We start from the raw sequence: 18,755 nt of genomic DNA on the forward strand, positions 1-18,755 counted from the left end.
GCAGTACAAAGAAAGAAAAAATAAATAAAAATAGTTTTTTTTTAACAAAAATATACACACATTATGGCTTTGCTGAAGTCATGGACCTCCAGAATAGAGCAAAAAGCATACCTGTCAGCAGTTAAACAGGGATAAAAATAAGTATATGGCTAAATAGAGATTCCAGGCATACCCTGCTTCTCTCCATATAGTTTTCCAATGCAGAGGCTTAATCCTTTTGTTAACCCCATGAGACTACCCAAGGTTACTTAACCCCTTAAGGACATAGCGTTTTTCCATTTTTGCAATTTCGTTTTTTCCTCCTTACCCTTTTAAAAATCATAACCCTTTTTTGCACCTAAAAATCCATATTATGGCTTATGTTTTGTGCCACCAATTCTACTTTGTAATGACATCAGTCATGTTACTCAAAAATCTACTGCGAAACATAAAAAAAAAAATCATTGTGAGACAAAATGGAAGAAAAAAAATGCAATTTTGTAGCTTTTGGGGGGCTTCCATTTCTACGCAGTACATTTTTCGGTAAAAATTACACCTTATCTTTATTATAGGTCCATAGGAATGATACCCTACTTATATAGGTTTGATTTTGCATTACTTCTGAAAAAAATCATAACTATCCTTCCAGTACTTATCAGCTGCTGTATGCTCCACAGGAAGTTCTTTTCTTTTTTAATTTATTTGGGAAGGGAAGAAACAAACGGACAAAAGAAAGAAAAAGAAAAAACAAAACAACAAAAAAATAAAACAACCAATAAGTGAGTATAAGATTACATATATAACAAAGCACTCATTAGGAGTCTACTGGTCGATAAATCGATTGAGGGTATACCTGGGGGAGGGGTGTCAGTTACTAAACTGAGGTCCCAGCCTGTGAGACACGGGCCTAACACCTAGCTAAGCAAGGCAGATAGGCAGCTTAACAAGCCTCATATAATGTAGCCGAGGAAAAGAGGGGGAATTGAGAAGGGTTCAGTGAGGTAGCGAACGGAGATCATGAAGGATATCATAGTAGAGGAAGGCAGCTAGGAAGGGCTAGAGGGGGGGGGGGTCAGTGAGAGTCAAAATATGAGAGTGGAGTAGAAAGTTAACCACAAGGTGGTGAGGAGGATGCAGGTGGATTGGAGGGGGGGGAGATTAGTGAGTGAGGAAGAAAAAGAGAAGAGAGGGAGGGACAGGGAAGTCAGAATGGTAAGATGAGCAGGAGGGGGGGGTAGGAGGGGGGGGAAGAGAAAGAGGGGGGTAGGGGATAGGGGTGCGAGGAGATGAGATCAGGAGGAGATCAGAGAATAAGGAAAGGCAATACGGTCTGAGTATATGTATCCAGTGCGATACAGGGACACAAGAGAAATAGTGGAGTTGCCCAGGGCAATTCCCCTTACAGCGGGGTTTGGGATTTATTCGGGGGTTGTAAAAGGAGCCCATATATTGGTAACTCTCAGGGACAACTCTCCCACACCTTACACAGAGAGAGTAATGTACGAGGTGCGTGGAGGGGGGTGGGTAGGAGAGACTATAGACCCCGGAGTCCAGTAGTGGGCACTCCATAACACTCTATGTTCAAGACCATTAAAACGGGCTACCGCTAAGTCCTTCGACAGAACCCACCCTCCAGCCAACTTAGGCAAAGCACCCAAGCCCCCAATATGCATATACTCAAGTCCCGCTGCAGGTCTAGTCGCCAGTCAGTGGCATGGTTGATCAGCCATCATCCGACATCTTCAGCGAGGTGGTGGTGGACTCTTTATCGGAGTCTTCTTGGCTTTATTGGACTTCTGCCTTGAAAATTTTTTCCATTCCTCCTGTCAGGGAAGCGTTGGCAGCCCGACACAGGCAGCCAGGTAGGAATGTCCATCGGAGCAATGTCCAGCGATGTCCACACAGTTGAAAGATCCTCCAGGGTCCTGACTGTGAGTCGCTTGCCATTACGGTTGATGGAAAGTCCGAAAGGAAAAAGCCAGGCATAATTTATTTCTCTCTCTCTCAATGTTTCCAGTAATGGCTTCAGCAGCTGCCGTTTCGCCAGCGTGGCAGGAGAAATGTCTTGAAATAGTAGAATTTCATCCTCACCCAGAGTCAGTGGCCAGCGGTGTCTGGTGGCCTGGAGAACCGCTGCAGTGTCCACATAAGATAACAGTCCACATATTTCATCCCTCGGGGGCTCTAGGGGATGTGGTTTAGGGCACAGTGCTCCATGGATTCGTTCAATTATGATCTGAGCTGCCCTCTCAGTGCCTAGCAGAGTAGAGAAGACCTCCATGGCTGCTCCCCGCAGTGAGTCCAGGGCCCACGCCTCAGGTATGCCCTTAAATCTGATGTTTTTCCTGCGGCTCCTGTTCTCCTATTAACACCAGAGCTGTATTTACATGGGTCATCAACCTATTTTGCTGGGAAACCAAGGGGTCTGAGTGAGTCACAAAGCCACTGCACGCCGCTTCCAAGGCCTCTGTCCAGTAGCCTATGGCGTGAACTTCTGTTTTGATCTCCGCTAAGTCAGCTATGACCGGTTTGAGAGCTTCAGCGGGTGCTTTCCTCATAAAGGTTTTCATGAAGTGCTTCGTGACCGCTGCAGGGGTTGAGCCCTCGTCCTCTCCTCCGGAGCAGTCAGCATCTTCATACATGCTCTGAAGAGAGGACGCCAGTGCCATCTATGGTGGACGCGCCCACGAGGTGGCTTGCTTCTTCTTTAGAAATTTGGCCATATCAGCTTGATTTTTCCCCGGTCCCGGGGATTCAGCAGAGTCCTGGTAAGTTCCCCTACAGACCTTTCCCATTTTTATGCTGGAGAGAAGGTAGTGGTAAGTGTTAGGAGTGTGCTAGGATGGAGAGCTGCAGGATCAAACGTCCATCTCAGTCCGCGGTTAGGCTCCGCCCCCCCACCTTTATATGTTTTAAATGTGATTGAAAAAATGTGGCTTAATGTGTGGCTCTGTTCTGTTTCCTACCGCAAGTCAAACAGTTAGTTTGGTCTCCACTTGGCCTGGCAGGAGAGCAAACTCAGGAGTGCTCAGCAAACTCAGTGTGCGGGGCATGGCGAGGCACAGCTCTCGCAGGTTTCAGTGATGTTGCACCTGTTGGAATGCCCACTTTCTCCTGCCGGGAGCTCATACAATGTGAGCAGGGAGGAAAGGTATGATCCAAAGCTTTTTAAAGCAGTCAGGACCCAGGGTTAATGCCAGAAAACGCTGATCGGGCAGATGCCTGGCATAAACCCTTCAGACGTTGCCATCAATGTTGATCTTGACATCTAAAATGAACGTAAAATGATCCTGGCAGCTCAGCAGAGCTGATCAGGTCCGTTGCCATAAAACCGCATTGTCCCGATCAGCTGAGAGGGCGGCAGGAGGCCCATGGCTGCCTCCTAGCCATCCGATCAGTGCTCTGAAGCTCCCAGCGAGCCATGGCCGGCTGGAGCAGCAGAGCACCGATAACACTGATCAATGCTATGCTATAGCATAGCATCGAACAGTGTATGCAATCGAAAGATTGCATGGTCAAGCCCCCTATGGGAACTAAAAAAGTAAAAAGTATAAAAATAAAGTTCATAAAGGTGAATAAGACCCTCCCTTAATAAAAGTTTGAACCACTCCCCATTTCCCATTTTAATAAAATAAAATAATTTAATTAACAATAAGCATAAACATATGTGATATCGCTGCATGCGTAAATGTCCGAACTATAAATATATAAGGTTAATTAAACTGCATGGTCAATGGCGTACATGTAAAAAAATATCAAAGTCCAAAATTGTGCATTTTTAGTCACTTAATATACCATAAATTTTTTTTTATAAAACAGCAATTAAAAAGTCCTATCAAAACAATAATGGTACCTATAAAAACTACAGACCACGCCACAAGAAATGGGCCCTCATATAGCCCCGTATGCAGAAAAATAAAAAAGTTATGGGAGGCAGAAGATGACAATTTTAAACATACTAATTTCGGTGCATGTAGTTCTAATTTTTTTAAAGTAGTAAAATAAAATAAAACCTACACAAATTGGATATCCTTGTAACCGTATGGACCTACAAAATGAAGATAAGGTGTCATTTTTACCAAAAAGTGCACTGCGTACAAATGGTACCCCCAAAACGTACAAAATTATGTGTTTTTTTATAGAAACACACAAATAAGTTTTTTTTGTTTGCCACAAATTATTTTATAAAATAAGTGATGTCCTTACAAAGTACAATTGTTGACACAATCAAAACAAGCACTTATATGGGTCTGTAGGTGCAAAATTCAAAGCACTATGATTTTTAGAATAGAAGGAAAGCCGTAATTGTTCACCGGTAATTCTATTTCCTCGTAGTCACGACAGCACCACCAGAGAGATGGACTCCTCCTCCAGGGAACAGGAAACCCAGAGAATAAAAAGGATGCACTTCCCTCTCTTCCTCAGTGGATTACCGAGACTCAAGAAGCATCCTACTTAATGGTTAGAACACAAGACTATACACATAACAAATGTATATACAATCATATATATAACTTTTATTTTTTATTAACACCTCAGTGAACACACCACATGTCAAAAGATATAAGAAAAAAAAGGGGTGGGAATAGTAGGTGGTGCTGTCGTGACTACGAGGAAATAGAATTACCGGTGAGTAATTACCGGCTTTCCACCTCGTCACGACAGCACCACCAGAGAGAATACCAGAGAAAAACTAGGGAGGGACCACCGCCTGAAGAACTTTGCGCCCAAAAGCCAAGGAGGATAGGTCATCAACCCTGAGTCTATAGTGCCGAAAAAAAGTATGTGGGGACGACCAAGTAGCCGCCCAACAGATTTGAGCAATAGACGCACCTCTTTTCTTTGCCCATGAAGAGGCGACTGCTCTAGTAGAGTGAGCTCTCAGGTTGGTTGGAGGAGACATACCTGCAGAGAAATAGGCTGCAACAATGGCCTGCCTAACCCACCTGGCAATAGTATCTGCTCAAACACTATTTCCCCTGTTGGGACCTGACAACTGGACAAACAGCTTATCTGATTTTCTAAAGCTTCTGGTTCTTTCCAAATACTCTACAACACATTTGCGGACATCAAGTGTGTGAAATAAACTTTCCCCTTCTGAAGATGGATTTGAACAGAAGGATGGAAGGACAACTTCCTGAGATAAATGAAACCCTGAAACCACTTTAGGTAAAAAGGCAGGGTCAGTTCTTAAAATAATCCTATCATCTAGTATCTGGATATAGGGTTCTCTAGTGGATAGGGCCGCTAACTCCCCTACTCTCCTAGCAGATGTGATAGCTATAAGAAAAGCAGTTTTTTGAACCAAAACCTTCAGGGGTATAGAAGATAAAGGTTCAAAGGGACTCCTACAAAGAGAATTAAGCACCAGAGTAAGATACCAGGGGGAAACAGTGGGTGAACTGACAAGCTGCATCCTGGTAACAGACTTAAAGAATCTTACTACCCAGGGATGATTAGCAATCTTTTGACCAAATAAAGCCTCCAGAGCAGCTACTTGTACTTTAAGGGTGGCGGCCTTTAATCCTTTCTCAAGACCATTTTGTAAAAAATCAAGAATAGAGGCATAATTCGGCCTATCTAAATTAAATTCAGTAGAGCCTGAGAAAGACAAAAATTTCTTCCATATCCTAAAAGAAATTTTTGTAGTGAAAGGTTTTCTACTGTATTGTAAAGTGAAAATAACAGCATCAGACAGACCCTTGGACTTTAGGATCATCCTCTCAAGAGCCAGGCCGTCAGATGGAGATTGCGGACATATGGATGAAGGACCGGGCCTTGACTGAGAAGGTCCTGAATTTCCGGAAGAACCCAGGGATCTGTTAGAGACATAGTCCTTAGACAGGAGAACCATGCCCTCCGTGGCCAGAATGGGGCTATTAATATGACTGTCGCCCTGTCCTCTTTGATCTTCCTTATGACTCTGGGGATTAAAGCCAGAGGAGGAAAGGTGTAGGCCAAGTCCCAACCCCAAGTCAGAGAAAGAGCGTCCACTGCTAGGGTTCTGTCTGCTAGACTTAGGGAAAGAAAGTCTCTGACCTGTTTATTGCACCTGGTAGCGAAAAGATCCACTTGAGGGGTTCCCCAGAGAGCTGTGATCTTGCGAAATTTTTTGGATTTAACCGCCACTCCCCTTGCAAGATTGAATGACGGCTTAAAAAATCTGCCCTGAAATTTAGATCCCCTTTGATATGAACTGCAGATATTGTCTTTAGATGGGATTCTGCAAAAGATAGGACCTGAAAAGACAAATTCATGAGGGAAGTACTCCTCGTAGTTCCCTGTCTATTTATGACAGACACAGTGGTGGTATTATCTGAGAAGATTTTAACATTGGTGCCCTAAATAGTCTCTTTGGCTGACTCAACCATGGTGGACCTCACTGCCTTAATTAATTGCTAGGAATCTTCCGAAAGAAAGAGAGGCTTTCCCGATAAGTCATCCTCCGATGAAGGGGATTCATCCCCTGTAGGGAATATATAACTATGACTACCTTCATAGTATAAAACCAAAATAAACCAATATCAGATATAGTGAATACCTGAATCAGAATGCACCGAGATCAAACCTTCTTCCTCCTCAACATCAATAGGAACAGAAGGTATCATATCCGGCTGCGGAGGGGTAACAACCGGAAGAAACCCTTTAAGGGCAGACTCTATCTGGCTCTTAACCATGTCCTGTATCTGCATAATCAAGGACGGGGAAGCTGAGGGAGAAGGGAGGCGGGCGGCGGCGCCGGTAACCGCTGCTGGGGGCACCAAGGAAAAACTCCCCACCAGGGAGTTAAATGGAGGTCCAGAATACTCCCCACACTAGGGGAGAAAGCCTCCTCTGGATCCCCCCACCATCACAGCATCCACATCAGAGGCATGGATTATCTCCAGGCTTCCTACAGGAACAGGAAACCACTGAGGAAGAGAGGGAAGTGCATCCTTTTTATTCTCTAGGTTTCCTGTTCCTGGAGGAGGAGTCCATCTCTCTGGTGGTGCTGTCGTGATGAGGTGGAAAAAATTAAAGTGCAAAAAAACAAAAATTGGCCAGGTCCTTAGGGCCAAAATGGGTTAAGACACCTACTTTCCATTCACACATGAGACCTTGTAACACTGACAAGTCAAATGACATCAGGGAGGGAAAATGGCCAATTGTCGCCAATTTGGACAGTTACACTTAGGCTGGGTTCACATTACAATTTATGCCTCTAAGGCAAGTACAAGGCAAAAAAGTCTTTAGTCAGCTACCAATTGTGCAAGTTCTCCCACTTAAAAAGAGAGGGCTGTAATTTTCATCAGGCGTACCACAACTATGAGAGACATAATGAGAAAAAAAATCCATAAAATCACATTGATTTCTAAAGAATTTATTTGCAAATTATGGTGGAAAATTAGTATTTGGTCATCTACAAACAAGCAAGATTTCTGGCTCTCACAGACATGTAACTTCTTCTTTAACCTCTTAAGGACCCGGGACTTTTCCGTTTTTGCACTTTCGTTTTTTCCTCCTTACCTTTAAAAAATGATAATTCTTTCAATTTTGCACCTAAAAATCCGTATGATGGCTTATTTTTTGCGCCACCAATTCTACTTTCTAATGACATCGGTCATTTTACCCAAAAATCTACGGCGAAATGGAAAAAGACAATCATTGTGCAACAAAATTGAAGAAAAAAAATGCCATTTTGTAACTTTTGGGGGCTTCCGTTTCTACCCAGTAAATTTTTCGGTAAAAACTACACCTTTTCTTTATTCTGTAGGTCCATATGATTAAAATGATACCCTACCAATGTAGGTTTGATTTTGTCGTACATCCGAAAAAAATCATAACTACATGCAAGAAAATTTATACGTTTAAAATTGTAATTTTCTGACCCCTATAACTTTTTTATTTTTCCGCGTATGAGGGATCATTTTTTTGCGCCGTGATCTGAAGTTTTTTGCTTTTTGTTAATTTTTTCATGATATAAAAAGTGACCCAAAATACGCTATTTTGGACTTTTGGACCATTGACCGTGCGATTTAATAATGATATATTGTTATGATTTTGCAATGTTATAGCTTCCATAGGGGGCTATGACAATGATCTTTTACATTGATCAATGGTTTCTCATAGGAAACCATTGATCAATGATTCTGCCGCTTGACTGCTCATGCCTGGATCTCAGGCAGTGAGCAGTCATTCGGCGATCGGACATCAGGAGGCAGGTAAGGGGACCCTCCTCATGTCCTACAGCTGTTAGAGACACCGCAATTTCACAGCGAACAGCCCCCTGAGCTAACCGGCATTAGTTTAGTTTCGCGTCAGACACGACGATCAACTTTGAATGCTGTGTCTAAATGGTTAATAGCGTGCGGCACCGTGATCAGTGCCGTGCGCTATTTAGCCACGGGTCCCAGCAATTGTTAGAGGCGTGGCCCAAAATTATAGAACAGGAGCGGACTCAGGACGTACAGGTAAGCCCTGGGTCCTTAAGAGGTTAAGAGTCTCCTCTGTCCTCCACTCGTTACCTGTATTAATGGCACCTGTTTGAACTTGTTATCAGTATAAAAGAAACCTGTCTACAACCTCAAACAGTCACACTCCAAACTCCACTATGGCCAAGACCAAAGAGCTGTCAAAGGACACCAGAAACAAAGCTGTAGACCTGCACCAGGCTGGGAAGGCTGAATCTGCAATAGGCAAGCAGGTTGTTGTGAAGAAATCACCTGTGGGAGCAATTAATAGAAAATGGAAGCCATAGAAGACCACTGATAATCTCCCTCAATCTGGGTCTCCACACAAGTTCTCACCCCGTGGTGTCAAAATTATCACAAGGACAGCGAGCAAAAATCCAAGAATCACTCGGAGGACCTAGTGAATGACCTGCATAGAGCTGGGACCAAAGTAACAAAGGCTACCATCAGTAACACACTACGCCACCAGGGACTCAAATCATGCAGTGCCAGCCGTGTCCCCCTACTTAAGCCAGTATATGTCCGGGCCCATCTGGTGTTTGCTAGAGACTATTTGGATGATCCAGAAGAGGATTGGGAGAATGTCATGTGGTCAGATGAAACCAAAGTAGAACTTTTTGGTGAAAGAATGCTGAGTTGCATCCAAAGAACACCATACGTACTGTGAAGTATGGGGGTAGAAACATCATGCTTTGGGGCTGTTTTTCAGCAAAGGGACCAGGACGACTGATCCATGTAAAGGAAAGAATGAATGGGGCCATGTATCATGAGATTTTGAGTGAAAACCTCCTTCCATCAGCAAGGGCATTGAAAATGAAACGTGGCTGGGTCTTTCAGCATGACAAACACATGGCCCGGGCAACGAAGGAGTGGCTTTGTTAAGAAGCATTTCAAGGACCTGGAGTAGCCTAGCGAGTCTCCAGATCTTAAAGGGGTATTCCAGGATTTTTTTTTATTTGACTATGCTACAGGGGCTGTAAAGTTAGTGTAGTTCATAATATAGTGTCTGTATCTGTATGTGACGGTTTTCTCACAATTCTTCTGTGATTTTTACTCCAAAATTTTTTTTTAATAGCATACAAAATGACTGTTGTCTCAATCAGACAATGTGATTTTATGTATTTTTTTTCTCAATATGTCTCTCATAGTTGAGGTATACCTACGATGAAAATTACAGGCCTCTCTCGTCTTTTTAAGTTGGAGAACTTGCACAATTGGTACTGACTAAATACTTTTTTGCCCCACTGTACAGGTCTACAGAATCTTAAAATCTGCTGCCAGCGTAGCTGTGCTTAGATCAGCACAGGCCCCATTCAATTCAAGGCCCATACGTAATCACCTAGTGACTACATTCAGTTTATTTTCTGAGCATTTCTGAGTTTTGGCTCGGACTGAAAAGGACAGCAAACCACTCTTAAGTCAAAACCGTTATACGCTGGTTAAATGACCAGAACGTAGTCACTAGGTGACTACATTCAGTTCATTGAATTGAATAGAGCCAGTGTCGTTCCAAGCACATATACATCAGCAGCTCATTTTGTGATTCACCCAACATATTCATCAGAGACAAGAATCGTAATGTAATCCGAGCCTTGGATCACACAATACATAACAGATTTTCAATATGAATCATTTACATAAAATGCATAAAAGTGTCTAAATATTACAGTTACACATATGTGATAGCGCCCCATTCTGCTATTGAATTCCCTCTCAGAATGCCCACCTCATGTCTCAAATTGAAAATTGAGAAATGTAATATTAAAACAAGAGGCAATCCCTTTAAAGAAGTACGCCGCCCCTAGATATTTTATCCCGCAGCTGGGGAGAAGATGTTTGATCGCGGGAGGCCCGCAGCTGGGACCCCTGCGATATGCCTGCAGCACCCGGCATTCGTTTAGAACGCCAGCTGCTGCACCGGAGGCTCATGACATCACGGCCGTGCCCCCTCGTGATGTCACGGACCCTCAATACAAGTCTATGGCCGTGACATCTGCAACGCATCGCTAGTCATCTGGCATGGAAAGAAGTTCGCTCCATGTACCTGATGGCTGCGGTGCTGTAGCAGAGATCACGGGGGGTTTCCCAGTGGAAGGACCCCCCGCGATCAGACATCTTATCTAAAGAGGTCTAAGGGCAGAGTACTCCTTTAAGGTTACAGTTTATAACTAAGCGAACATTTTGTGTTTGCAGAGTGCTTGTTGTAAAGTTAAAAGAGAACGTTTCTATAGATATTACATGCATTTTTTACATTTAACACTTAAAAGCAAATTGCCAGTTTAACATCTTACTTTTGACAGAGATCTGCTGATGAACAGGACACAGCTATCATATCTTCTGCATTTTGCCTTCAGGATACAGCCAATGCTTCTCTTTACCTGCAGTCTTTTAGGAAAGCCTGTGGAATTGTAGAGATTGTTTAGGCTGTTCTTTTTCTAACACACAAAAACATAGTTTGACTGGACTAACACCTTCCAATAAATCCCATACACTGCATACATAAAAATCATATTTTATCAAATCAAAAGAGATAAAGGAGCAATTCTAGACTCAATTCTAGACTCTTCCCAGTGAAAAGCACCACTGTGGGAAGATTTCCCCTAAGCTTATGTTCACGACAGAATTTCCGTGCAGAATTTATCAGCAGCAGAGTCCCATTGATTTCAAAGGATTCTGTTGCACTGTGCACACAGCAGAATTTCTGCACCAGATGTTTCTGGCGCAGAAATCCTGATTCCAACATCCACAAAAACATTGAATATGTTCAATGTTTTTGGGCATTCCGCAAGAAAAAGCATTGCTGTCTATGAGATGGTGCATTTCTGACCGGTCCTGCAGGCCGCCGGTAAGTCAAAATTGTGAAATGTCCACATTTTCGTATCAAAATTGTCCTGATTTTCGTATCAACATTCCACACATTTTTCACCGTGTGAACCTGTATGTTCACAATACGGAATCTGAGCTTACAGAATTGCACTCAAAGATTCCGCTGCACAAGCCTTCTGTTGACCCATTCACACTACAGAATCCGCCCAAAAAAATAACATGTTAATTATTTCTTTCAGTGGAATCCGCAAGCAGAGTCCCTTTGTTTAACCCCTTAAGGAGCAAGCCATTTTTCACTGTAGGACCAGAGCGTTTTTTTGCACATAACTCTGGGATACTTTTACCTTTCATTCTGATTCCGAGATTGTTTTTTCGTGACATATTCTACTTTATGTAAGTGGTAAAATGTTGTCGATACTTGCATCATTTCTTGGTGAAAAATTCCAAAATTCTATGAAAAAATAGAAAATTTAGCATTTTTCTAACTTTGAAGCTCTCTGCTTGTAAGGAAAATAGACATTCCAAATAAATTATATATTGATTCACAAAAACATTAGGTCTACTTGATGTTTGCATCATAAAGTTGACATGTTTTTACTTTTGGAAGACATCAGAGGGCTTCAAAGTTCAGCAGCAATTTTCCAATTTTTCCCAAAATTTTCAAAATTAGAATTTTTCATGGACCAGTTCAGGTTTGAAGTGGATTTGAAGGGCCTTATTAGAAATACCCCACAAATGACCCCATTATAATAACTGCACCCCTCAAAGTATTCAAAATGACATTCAGTAAGTGTGTTAACCCTTTAGGTGTTTCACAGGAATAGCAGCAAAGTGAAGGAGAAAATTCAAAATCTTCATTTTTTACACTCGCATGTTCTTGTAGACCCAGAAAAATCCTCTCAAAATTTGTAACCCATTTCTCTCGAGTAAGGAAATACCTCATATGTGTATTTCAAGTGTTCGGCAGGCACAGTAGAGGGCTCAGAAGGGAAGGAGCGACAGTGGGATTTTGGAGAGTGAGTTTTTCTGAAATGGTTTTTGGGGGGCATGTCACTTTTAGGAAGCCCCTATGGTGCCAGAACAGCAGTAAACCCCCCACCTGTCATAGTGCAAAAAAAAAAGAAGAAAAAAAGTGATATGTTACTCAGGACCCAATCCTGATCATGTGCATATAATTTGTATGTGTCTCGGACCTATATATCCAGAGATATAAGCATTTATCTGCTGGTGAGTTACTTTTTCATTGTGCAGGCTGGAGGGGGCGTGTCAGTCTGTCTCCCTCACAGGAGCAAGCCTGTGCAGTCAGCCAATCAGTACTCTCTACTCTGTAACCCTTTCCTCTCTGGTTTTATGCTGTGTCATGTGTCAGAGGAAGATACTTGGAGCTTGCCTGCAGTAATCAGAAGACATTATGGTGAATTCATAACAGGATAAAATGTATAAATATAAGAATAGATCTTTATCAAATTAGTGCAAGGATTTTTTAGATAAAAGTACAGCATTTTTATGAATACATGTTCTATATGTTTTATCTTCTCCTAGGAAAGCTGGATGCTAATCAGCATAGCTTTCACTATGTGTGTCATTCATCTTTCACAGACTCCTGAATGTCTGATCAACTTTTTTGTCATTCAGGAGTCCGAGAAAGCTTTGACTATTTCAGCATGCCGGGAGTTGTAGTTTAGTAACAACTGAAGCTGCAGTGTTTGTAAATAACTGTATTAGAGCAGTGTTGCCTCCAGCTGTTTTAAAACTACAGCTCCCAGCATGTCCACACATCCTTTATCTGTAGTTTTGCATACACAATAGAAATCTCCTATACTGGATACCGGTATGCTTTACGGCCGGTATCCAGTATGCTGTAAAATCTAGACTAGTCTGTCTGGCTAAAAGACAGGCGACCCCTAGTTGTGGCTATTTTGAGCTTGAATTTCAGGTGAAAATGTAAAAAAATGTTAACACATGTATATTGTGAAATGTCATATTATAATGAGTCCTGCAATATATGAAAATTTTTTAACAATGACAGTGCCTCTTTAATACCCCACAGGTGTTTGAGGACTTTTCGTTAAAGTCGGATGTGTAAATGAAAAAAAATAATTTTTTCACTAAAGTGCAGTTTTTTTTCCCAAATTTACCATTTTTATAAAGGGTAATGGGAGAAAATGCCCCCCAAAATTTGTAACCCCATCTCTTCTGAGTATGGAAATACCCCATGTTAGAATGTAAAATGCTCTGCGGGCAAACTACAATGCTCAGAAGAGAAGGAGTCCCATTTGGCATTTGGAAAGCAAATTTTGCTGAAATGATTTTGGGGGGGCATGTCGCATTTAGGAAGCCCCTATGGTGCCAGAAAAGCAAAAATACCAACATGGCATACTATTTTGCAAACTATACCCCTCAAGGAACGTAACAAGGGGTACAGTGAGACTTAACACCTCACACGTATTTGTCAACTTTTTATTAAAGTTGGATGTGTAAATGAAAAAAAAAATTTCACTAAAATGCCGGGTTTTCCCCAAATTTTACATTTTTACAAGGGGTAATAGGAGAAAATTACCCCCAAAATGTGTAACCCCATTTCTTCTGAGTATGGAAATACCCCATGTGTGGACGTCAAGTGCTCTGCGGTCGAACTACAATGCTCAGAAGAGGAGGAGCGCCATTGAGCTTCTGAAGAGTGAATTTGTTTGGAATGAAAGTCAGGGGCCATGTGCGTTTACAAAGGCTCCCATGGTGCCATAACTGTGGACCCTCCCACATGTCACCCCATTTTGGAAACTACACCCCTCACAGAATTTAATAAGGGGTGCTGTGAGCATTTACACCCCACTGGCATTTGACAGATCTTTGGAACAGGGGGCTGAGCAAATGAAAAATAAAATTTTTCATTTTCACAGACCACTGTTCCAAAAATCTGTCAGACACCTGTGGGGCGTAAATGCTCACTGTACCCCTTATTATATTACGTGAGGGGTGTAGTTTCCAAAATGGGGTCACATGTTGGGGGTACATTGTTCTGGCACTATGGGGGCTTTGTAAACACACGTGGCCTTCAATTCCAGACGCATTTTCTCTTCAAAATCCCAATGGCGCTCCTTCTCTTCTGAGCATTGTAGTGCGCCAGCAAAGCACTTTACATCCACATATGGGGTATGTTCTTACTCAGAAGAAATGGGGCTACAAATTTTGGTGGTCTTTTTTCCTATTTTCCCTTGTGAAAATGAAAAATTTTGGGTAACACCAACATTTTAGTGAAAAAAAATTATTTTTTTCATTTTCCCATCCAACTTTAACGAAAATTTGTCAAACACCTCTGGGGTGTTAAGGCTCACTATACCCCTTGTTACATTCAGTGATGGGTGTAGTTTCCAAAATGGGGTCACATGTCGGTATTTATTTTTTTGCGTTTATGTCAGAACCGCTGTACAATTAGCCACCCCTGTGCAAATCACCAATTTAGGCCTCAAATGTACATAGTGCGCTCTCACTCTTGGGTCTTGTTATGTGTCCGCAGATCATTTTACGCCCACATATGGGGTATTTCCGTACTCAGGAGAAATTGCGTTACAAATTTTGGGGGTCTTTTTTTCCTTTTACCTCTTGTGAAAATAAAAAGTATGGGGCAACACCAGCATCCTAGTGTAAAAAAAAATATTTTTACACTAACAGGCTGGTGTAGACCCCAACTTTTCCTTTTCATAAGGAGTAAAAGGAGAAAAAGCCCCCCAAAATTGATAGTGTAATTTCTCCCGAGTACGGAAATACCCCATATGTGGCCCTAAACTGTTTCCTTGAAATACGACAGGGCTCTGAAGTGAGAGAGCGCCATGCGCATTTGAGGACTAAATTAGGAATTGCATAGGGGTGGACATAGGGGTATTCTACGCCAGTGATTCCCCAACAGGGTGCCTCCAGCTGTTGCTAAACTCCCAGCATGCCTGGACAGTCAGTGGCTGTCCAGAAATGCTGGGAGTTGTTGTTTTGCAACAGCTGGAGGCTCCGTTTTGGAAACACTGCCGTACAAGACGTTTTAAATTTTTATTGGGGGGGGGACAGTGTAGGGGGTGTATATGTTGTGTTTTACCCTTTATTATGTGTTAGTGTAGTGTAGTGTTTTTAGGGTACATTCGCACTGGCGGAGGTTTACAGTGAGTTCCCTGCTAGGAGTCTGCGCCGCGGCAAAAAATTTGCCACAGCTCATGCTTGAAGCAGAAAACTTACTGTAAACCCGTCCGTGTGAATGTACCCTGTACATTCCCATGGGGGGGGGGGGCAAACCTCCAGCAGTTTCAAAACTACAACTCCCAGCATGTACTGACAGACCGTGCATGCTGGGTTGTACTTTTGCAACAGCTGGGGGCACACTGGTTGGAAAACCTTCAGTTAGGTTTTGTTATCTAACTCAATATTTTCCAACCAGTGTGCCTCCAACGGTTGCAAAACTACAACTCCCAGCATGTACTGATCGCAGAAGGGCATGCTGGGAGATGTAGTTATGCAACAGCTGTAGGGATCGCAACTACAACTCCCAGCATGCTGGGATTTGCAGTTTTGCAACATCTGGAGAGCTACAGTATAGAGACCACTGCAAACTGTGGCCCTCCAGATGTTGCAAAACTACAAATCCCAGCATGCCCAGACAGCAAACAGTTGTGTGGGCATGCTAAGAGTTGTAGTTTTGCAACATCTGAAGTGCTACAGTATAGAGACCACTGTATAGTGTCTCCGACTGTAGCCCTCCAGATGTTGCTAGGCAACTTACCGGCTTCCGTCGGATCCAGGGAGCCTGCTGCACGACATCGCCGCCCGCCGATCTCCGACACCGATCGTCGCCCACAGCCTCCGGAGGGGTAAGTGGACCTTCGGCACCCGGTCCCCTTCGGTTCCCCGTTCTGCCACGCCTATTGTGGGTAGGCAGGACGGGGAAAACGAAAGTTAACCCCCCCCCCCCGCCCCCGATCTGCTATTGGTGGTCGCGTCTAGACCACCAATAGCAGGGATAGGAGGGGTGGCACCCTTGCCACCTCACTCCTATCCCTTCAGGGGGATCGTGGGTGTCTTAGACAACCATGATCCCCCTTATATTCCGGGTCACCATAGACCCGTTATGACCCGGAATCGTGCAAATCGCAAGTGTGAATTCACTTGCGATTTGCGCCGATATGGGGGGTCTGATGACCCCCCTGGGCATTTGCGCGGGGTGCCTGCTGATCAATATCACAGGTACGCCCTTGGTCCTTAAGTACCAGGGAGCAAAGGTGTACCTGTACGCACTTGGTCCTTAAGGGTTTAACCTGTTGGGGACAGAGGGCGTATGGATACGTCCTCGCGTCCCGGTACTTAAGGACGGAGGGCGTACCTGTACGCCCTCTTCATTTCCGATCACAACAGCTCGTCGGGCGGTGATCGGAACGGGATGCCTGCTGAAATCATTCAACAGGCATCCCAACAAATCGCCGAGGGAGGTCCTGAGACCCCCCCATATCGGCGACCGCTGCAAATCGCCAGTCAATACAGACCGGTGATTTGTGGTGTTTCCGGGCATTCAGGGTCCCAGTTACCCGGACGTAAAGGGTCACGTGTGGTGTGGCATGAGAGACCAAAAGTTCCCCAGGGAGTCTTAGGGCAATTAAATTATATACAATTTTAGGGACAAGCCCCTCAGGACCGCCCTAAACTAGAGACTACCTCAGTCCAAGTTAAAACTTAGCTTTTATTATTGCTAGTAAAAGTGCTCTGGTACCTAAAGTGAAAACTAATCTTTAAAATTTGCGGTCACTAATTTATAATCTATTTATAATACTACTAATCAATATAGGGCACATGTTACTTCCCGTGCGCTGTCCAGCGCATCATTTCCTATGCGCTGGAATCATCCTATGGGATAATCTCATACCTTGGGATTAACGCCCCCTATTAACCTGGTGGATCGGACCTTCGTATCTGCTGGATGTTTATCTTCCGGGTCGCATAGGAGCGGTCATGTGATTCAGGCATAATTTACCGTGCCTGACAAGCTCGCGCATGCGCGAGAACTTAGACTCACAGTTTCTTTCTCAGCTCGTGCAGGCGCGAAAACTATCAACTCATCCGACTTGCACTCGCGCATGCGCGAGAACTTACACTCTCCTGCCTCAATTTTCTTCTCTCCGCGCTTGTGTGCAGACTTAGAATTATATCAGTAATCTGATACCATCATAGAAGCTTATAATAATGTATACCGCAACACGAGTGAATGTAACAAGTTTAGATGTTGTCAACTAGGCTTCTAATAATGTAACCAATAACATAAATGCATGTAACAGGTTTGTGATCTTTGGATATCAGATGTTAGGCCACCCTGTTCCTTTACTATGTGTTAGATAGCTTATAGCTAAAGTACAGACTAGGTACCTAGTTGTTAAATGGTACCTGTCTTCCATCTTTCATATCAGTTATGATTTCTATTTTTCAACCTAAAAGGGGATAGCATATTACTCACAAATTATAGTGATCTTAATACACTCCTTGGGGGAGATGTATCAAAGATTTTACCCCTGTTTTGTGTGTATTTTTTTTCGCAAAATTTTGCGCAAGCCCTTTTTTGGCGCATTTTTTGTGCACGTTTTGGTAGAGCATGTCCTCCAGATGTGGCTGAATCGGGGTACCTTGGAGTGACATCTATAGTACGCTGTTTTTTTTGCGCAAATATAAGCCATCTTGGACTTAACGTAGCAAGATGCTCTAAATCAGTGGTCTTCAACCTGCGGACCTCCAGAGTTGTAGTTTTGCATCATCTGGAGGTCCGCAGGTTGAAGACCACTGCTCTAAATCATCGATTCTATTTTCCAAAGAGTGGATTTGGCACAGTAAGGACTGCTACTCCCATCATGGGACAGACTCTGCCCATGATGGGAGTTGTAGTCCTGGGGCTGAGGTGCAGATCGCAGCAGGTCATTCTCCAGAGACCCGCTGCGATCTGCATTTATTAACTGTAAAATCAGCGGTACAAGCGCTACACTGCGCTGTCACCAGCTTCTATATACAGCTGTCATAATTCATAGTCCCTGCCGCCGGGACACGGAGCTCTGATTGGTGGATAGCTATCCACCAATCAGAGCTCCCGTATCCCGGGATTATGAATTATTACAGTGTATATAGAAGCCGGTGGCAGCGCGATGTAGACGCATGCACCACCGGCGGATCGCAGCAGATCATTCTGGAGATCTGCTGTGATCCGCATTGCATATGTTGACGGCAGATTGCGCAGGATCTGTCTGCATCAGAGGCAGCAGTGAAGCTCTTTACTGCTGCTTCTGGTAGTCAGTGCCGGCTCTGCCTATACGCAAACTAGGCAATCGCCTAGAGCGGCCTCTTGAGGGGGCGCCGCTCTGCCTGTCACAGCAAACCTAGCTTTTCCGCCATCCAGCCGCATCCCTAATAGCACCACCCCCGCCCCATGTTGGAGGAGGGCGGCATGCAGTGCTGCACTGACAACATACACGCCCTCCCCTCAGC

General features: G+C 43.6%; 1 protein-coding gene across 5 annotated transcripts in view; it reads right to left on the reverse strand.

The window, feature by feature from the left end:
• LOC130355561 (cohesin subunit SA-2-like) overlaps nucleotides 1-18,755 on the reverse strand; it is a 192,291-nt gene that overhangs the window by 159,966 nt on the left and 13,570 nt on the right. For all 5 annotated transcript variants that reach the window (XR_008888580.1, XM_056555846.1, XM_056555844.1 and 2 more), the window contains exon 2: nucleotides 10,721-10,827. Coding sequence is in view for 3 of the 5 variants with exons in the window: in XM_056555844.1 (XP_056411819.1) it covers nucleotides 10,721-10,761 (41 nt within the window). In the remaining 2 variants the exon portion in view is untranslated. The remainder of the gene's footprint in view (nucleotides 1-10,720; nucleotides 10,828-18,755) is intronic.

Source organism: Hyla sarda, chromosome 2 (assembly GCF_029499605.1).
Source record: "Hyla sarda isolate aHylSar1 chromosome 2, aHylSar1.hap1, whole genome shotgun sequence".
NCBI classification, from domain to species: domain Eukaryota; kingdom Metazoa; phylum Chordata; class Amphibia; order Anura; family Hylidae; genus Hyla; species Hyla sarda.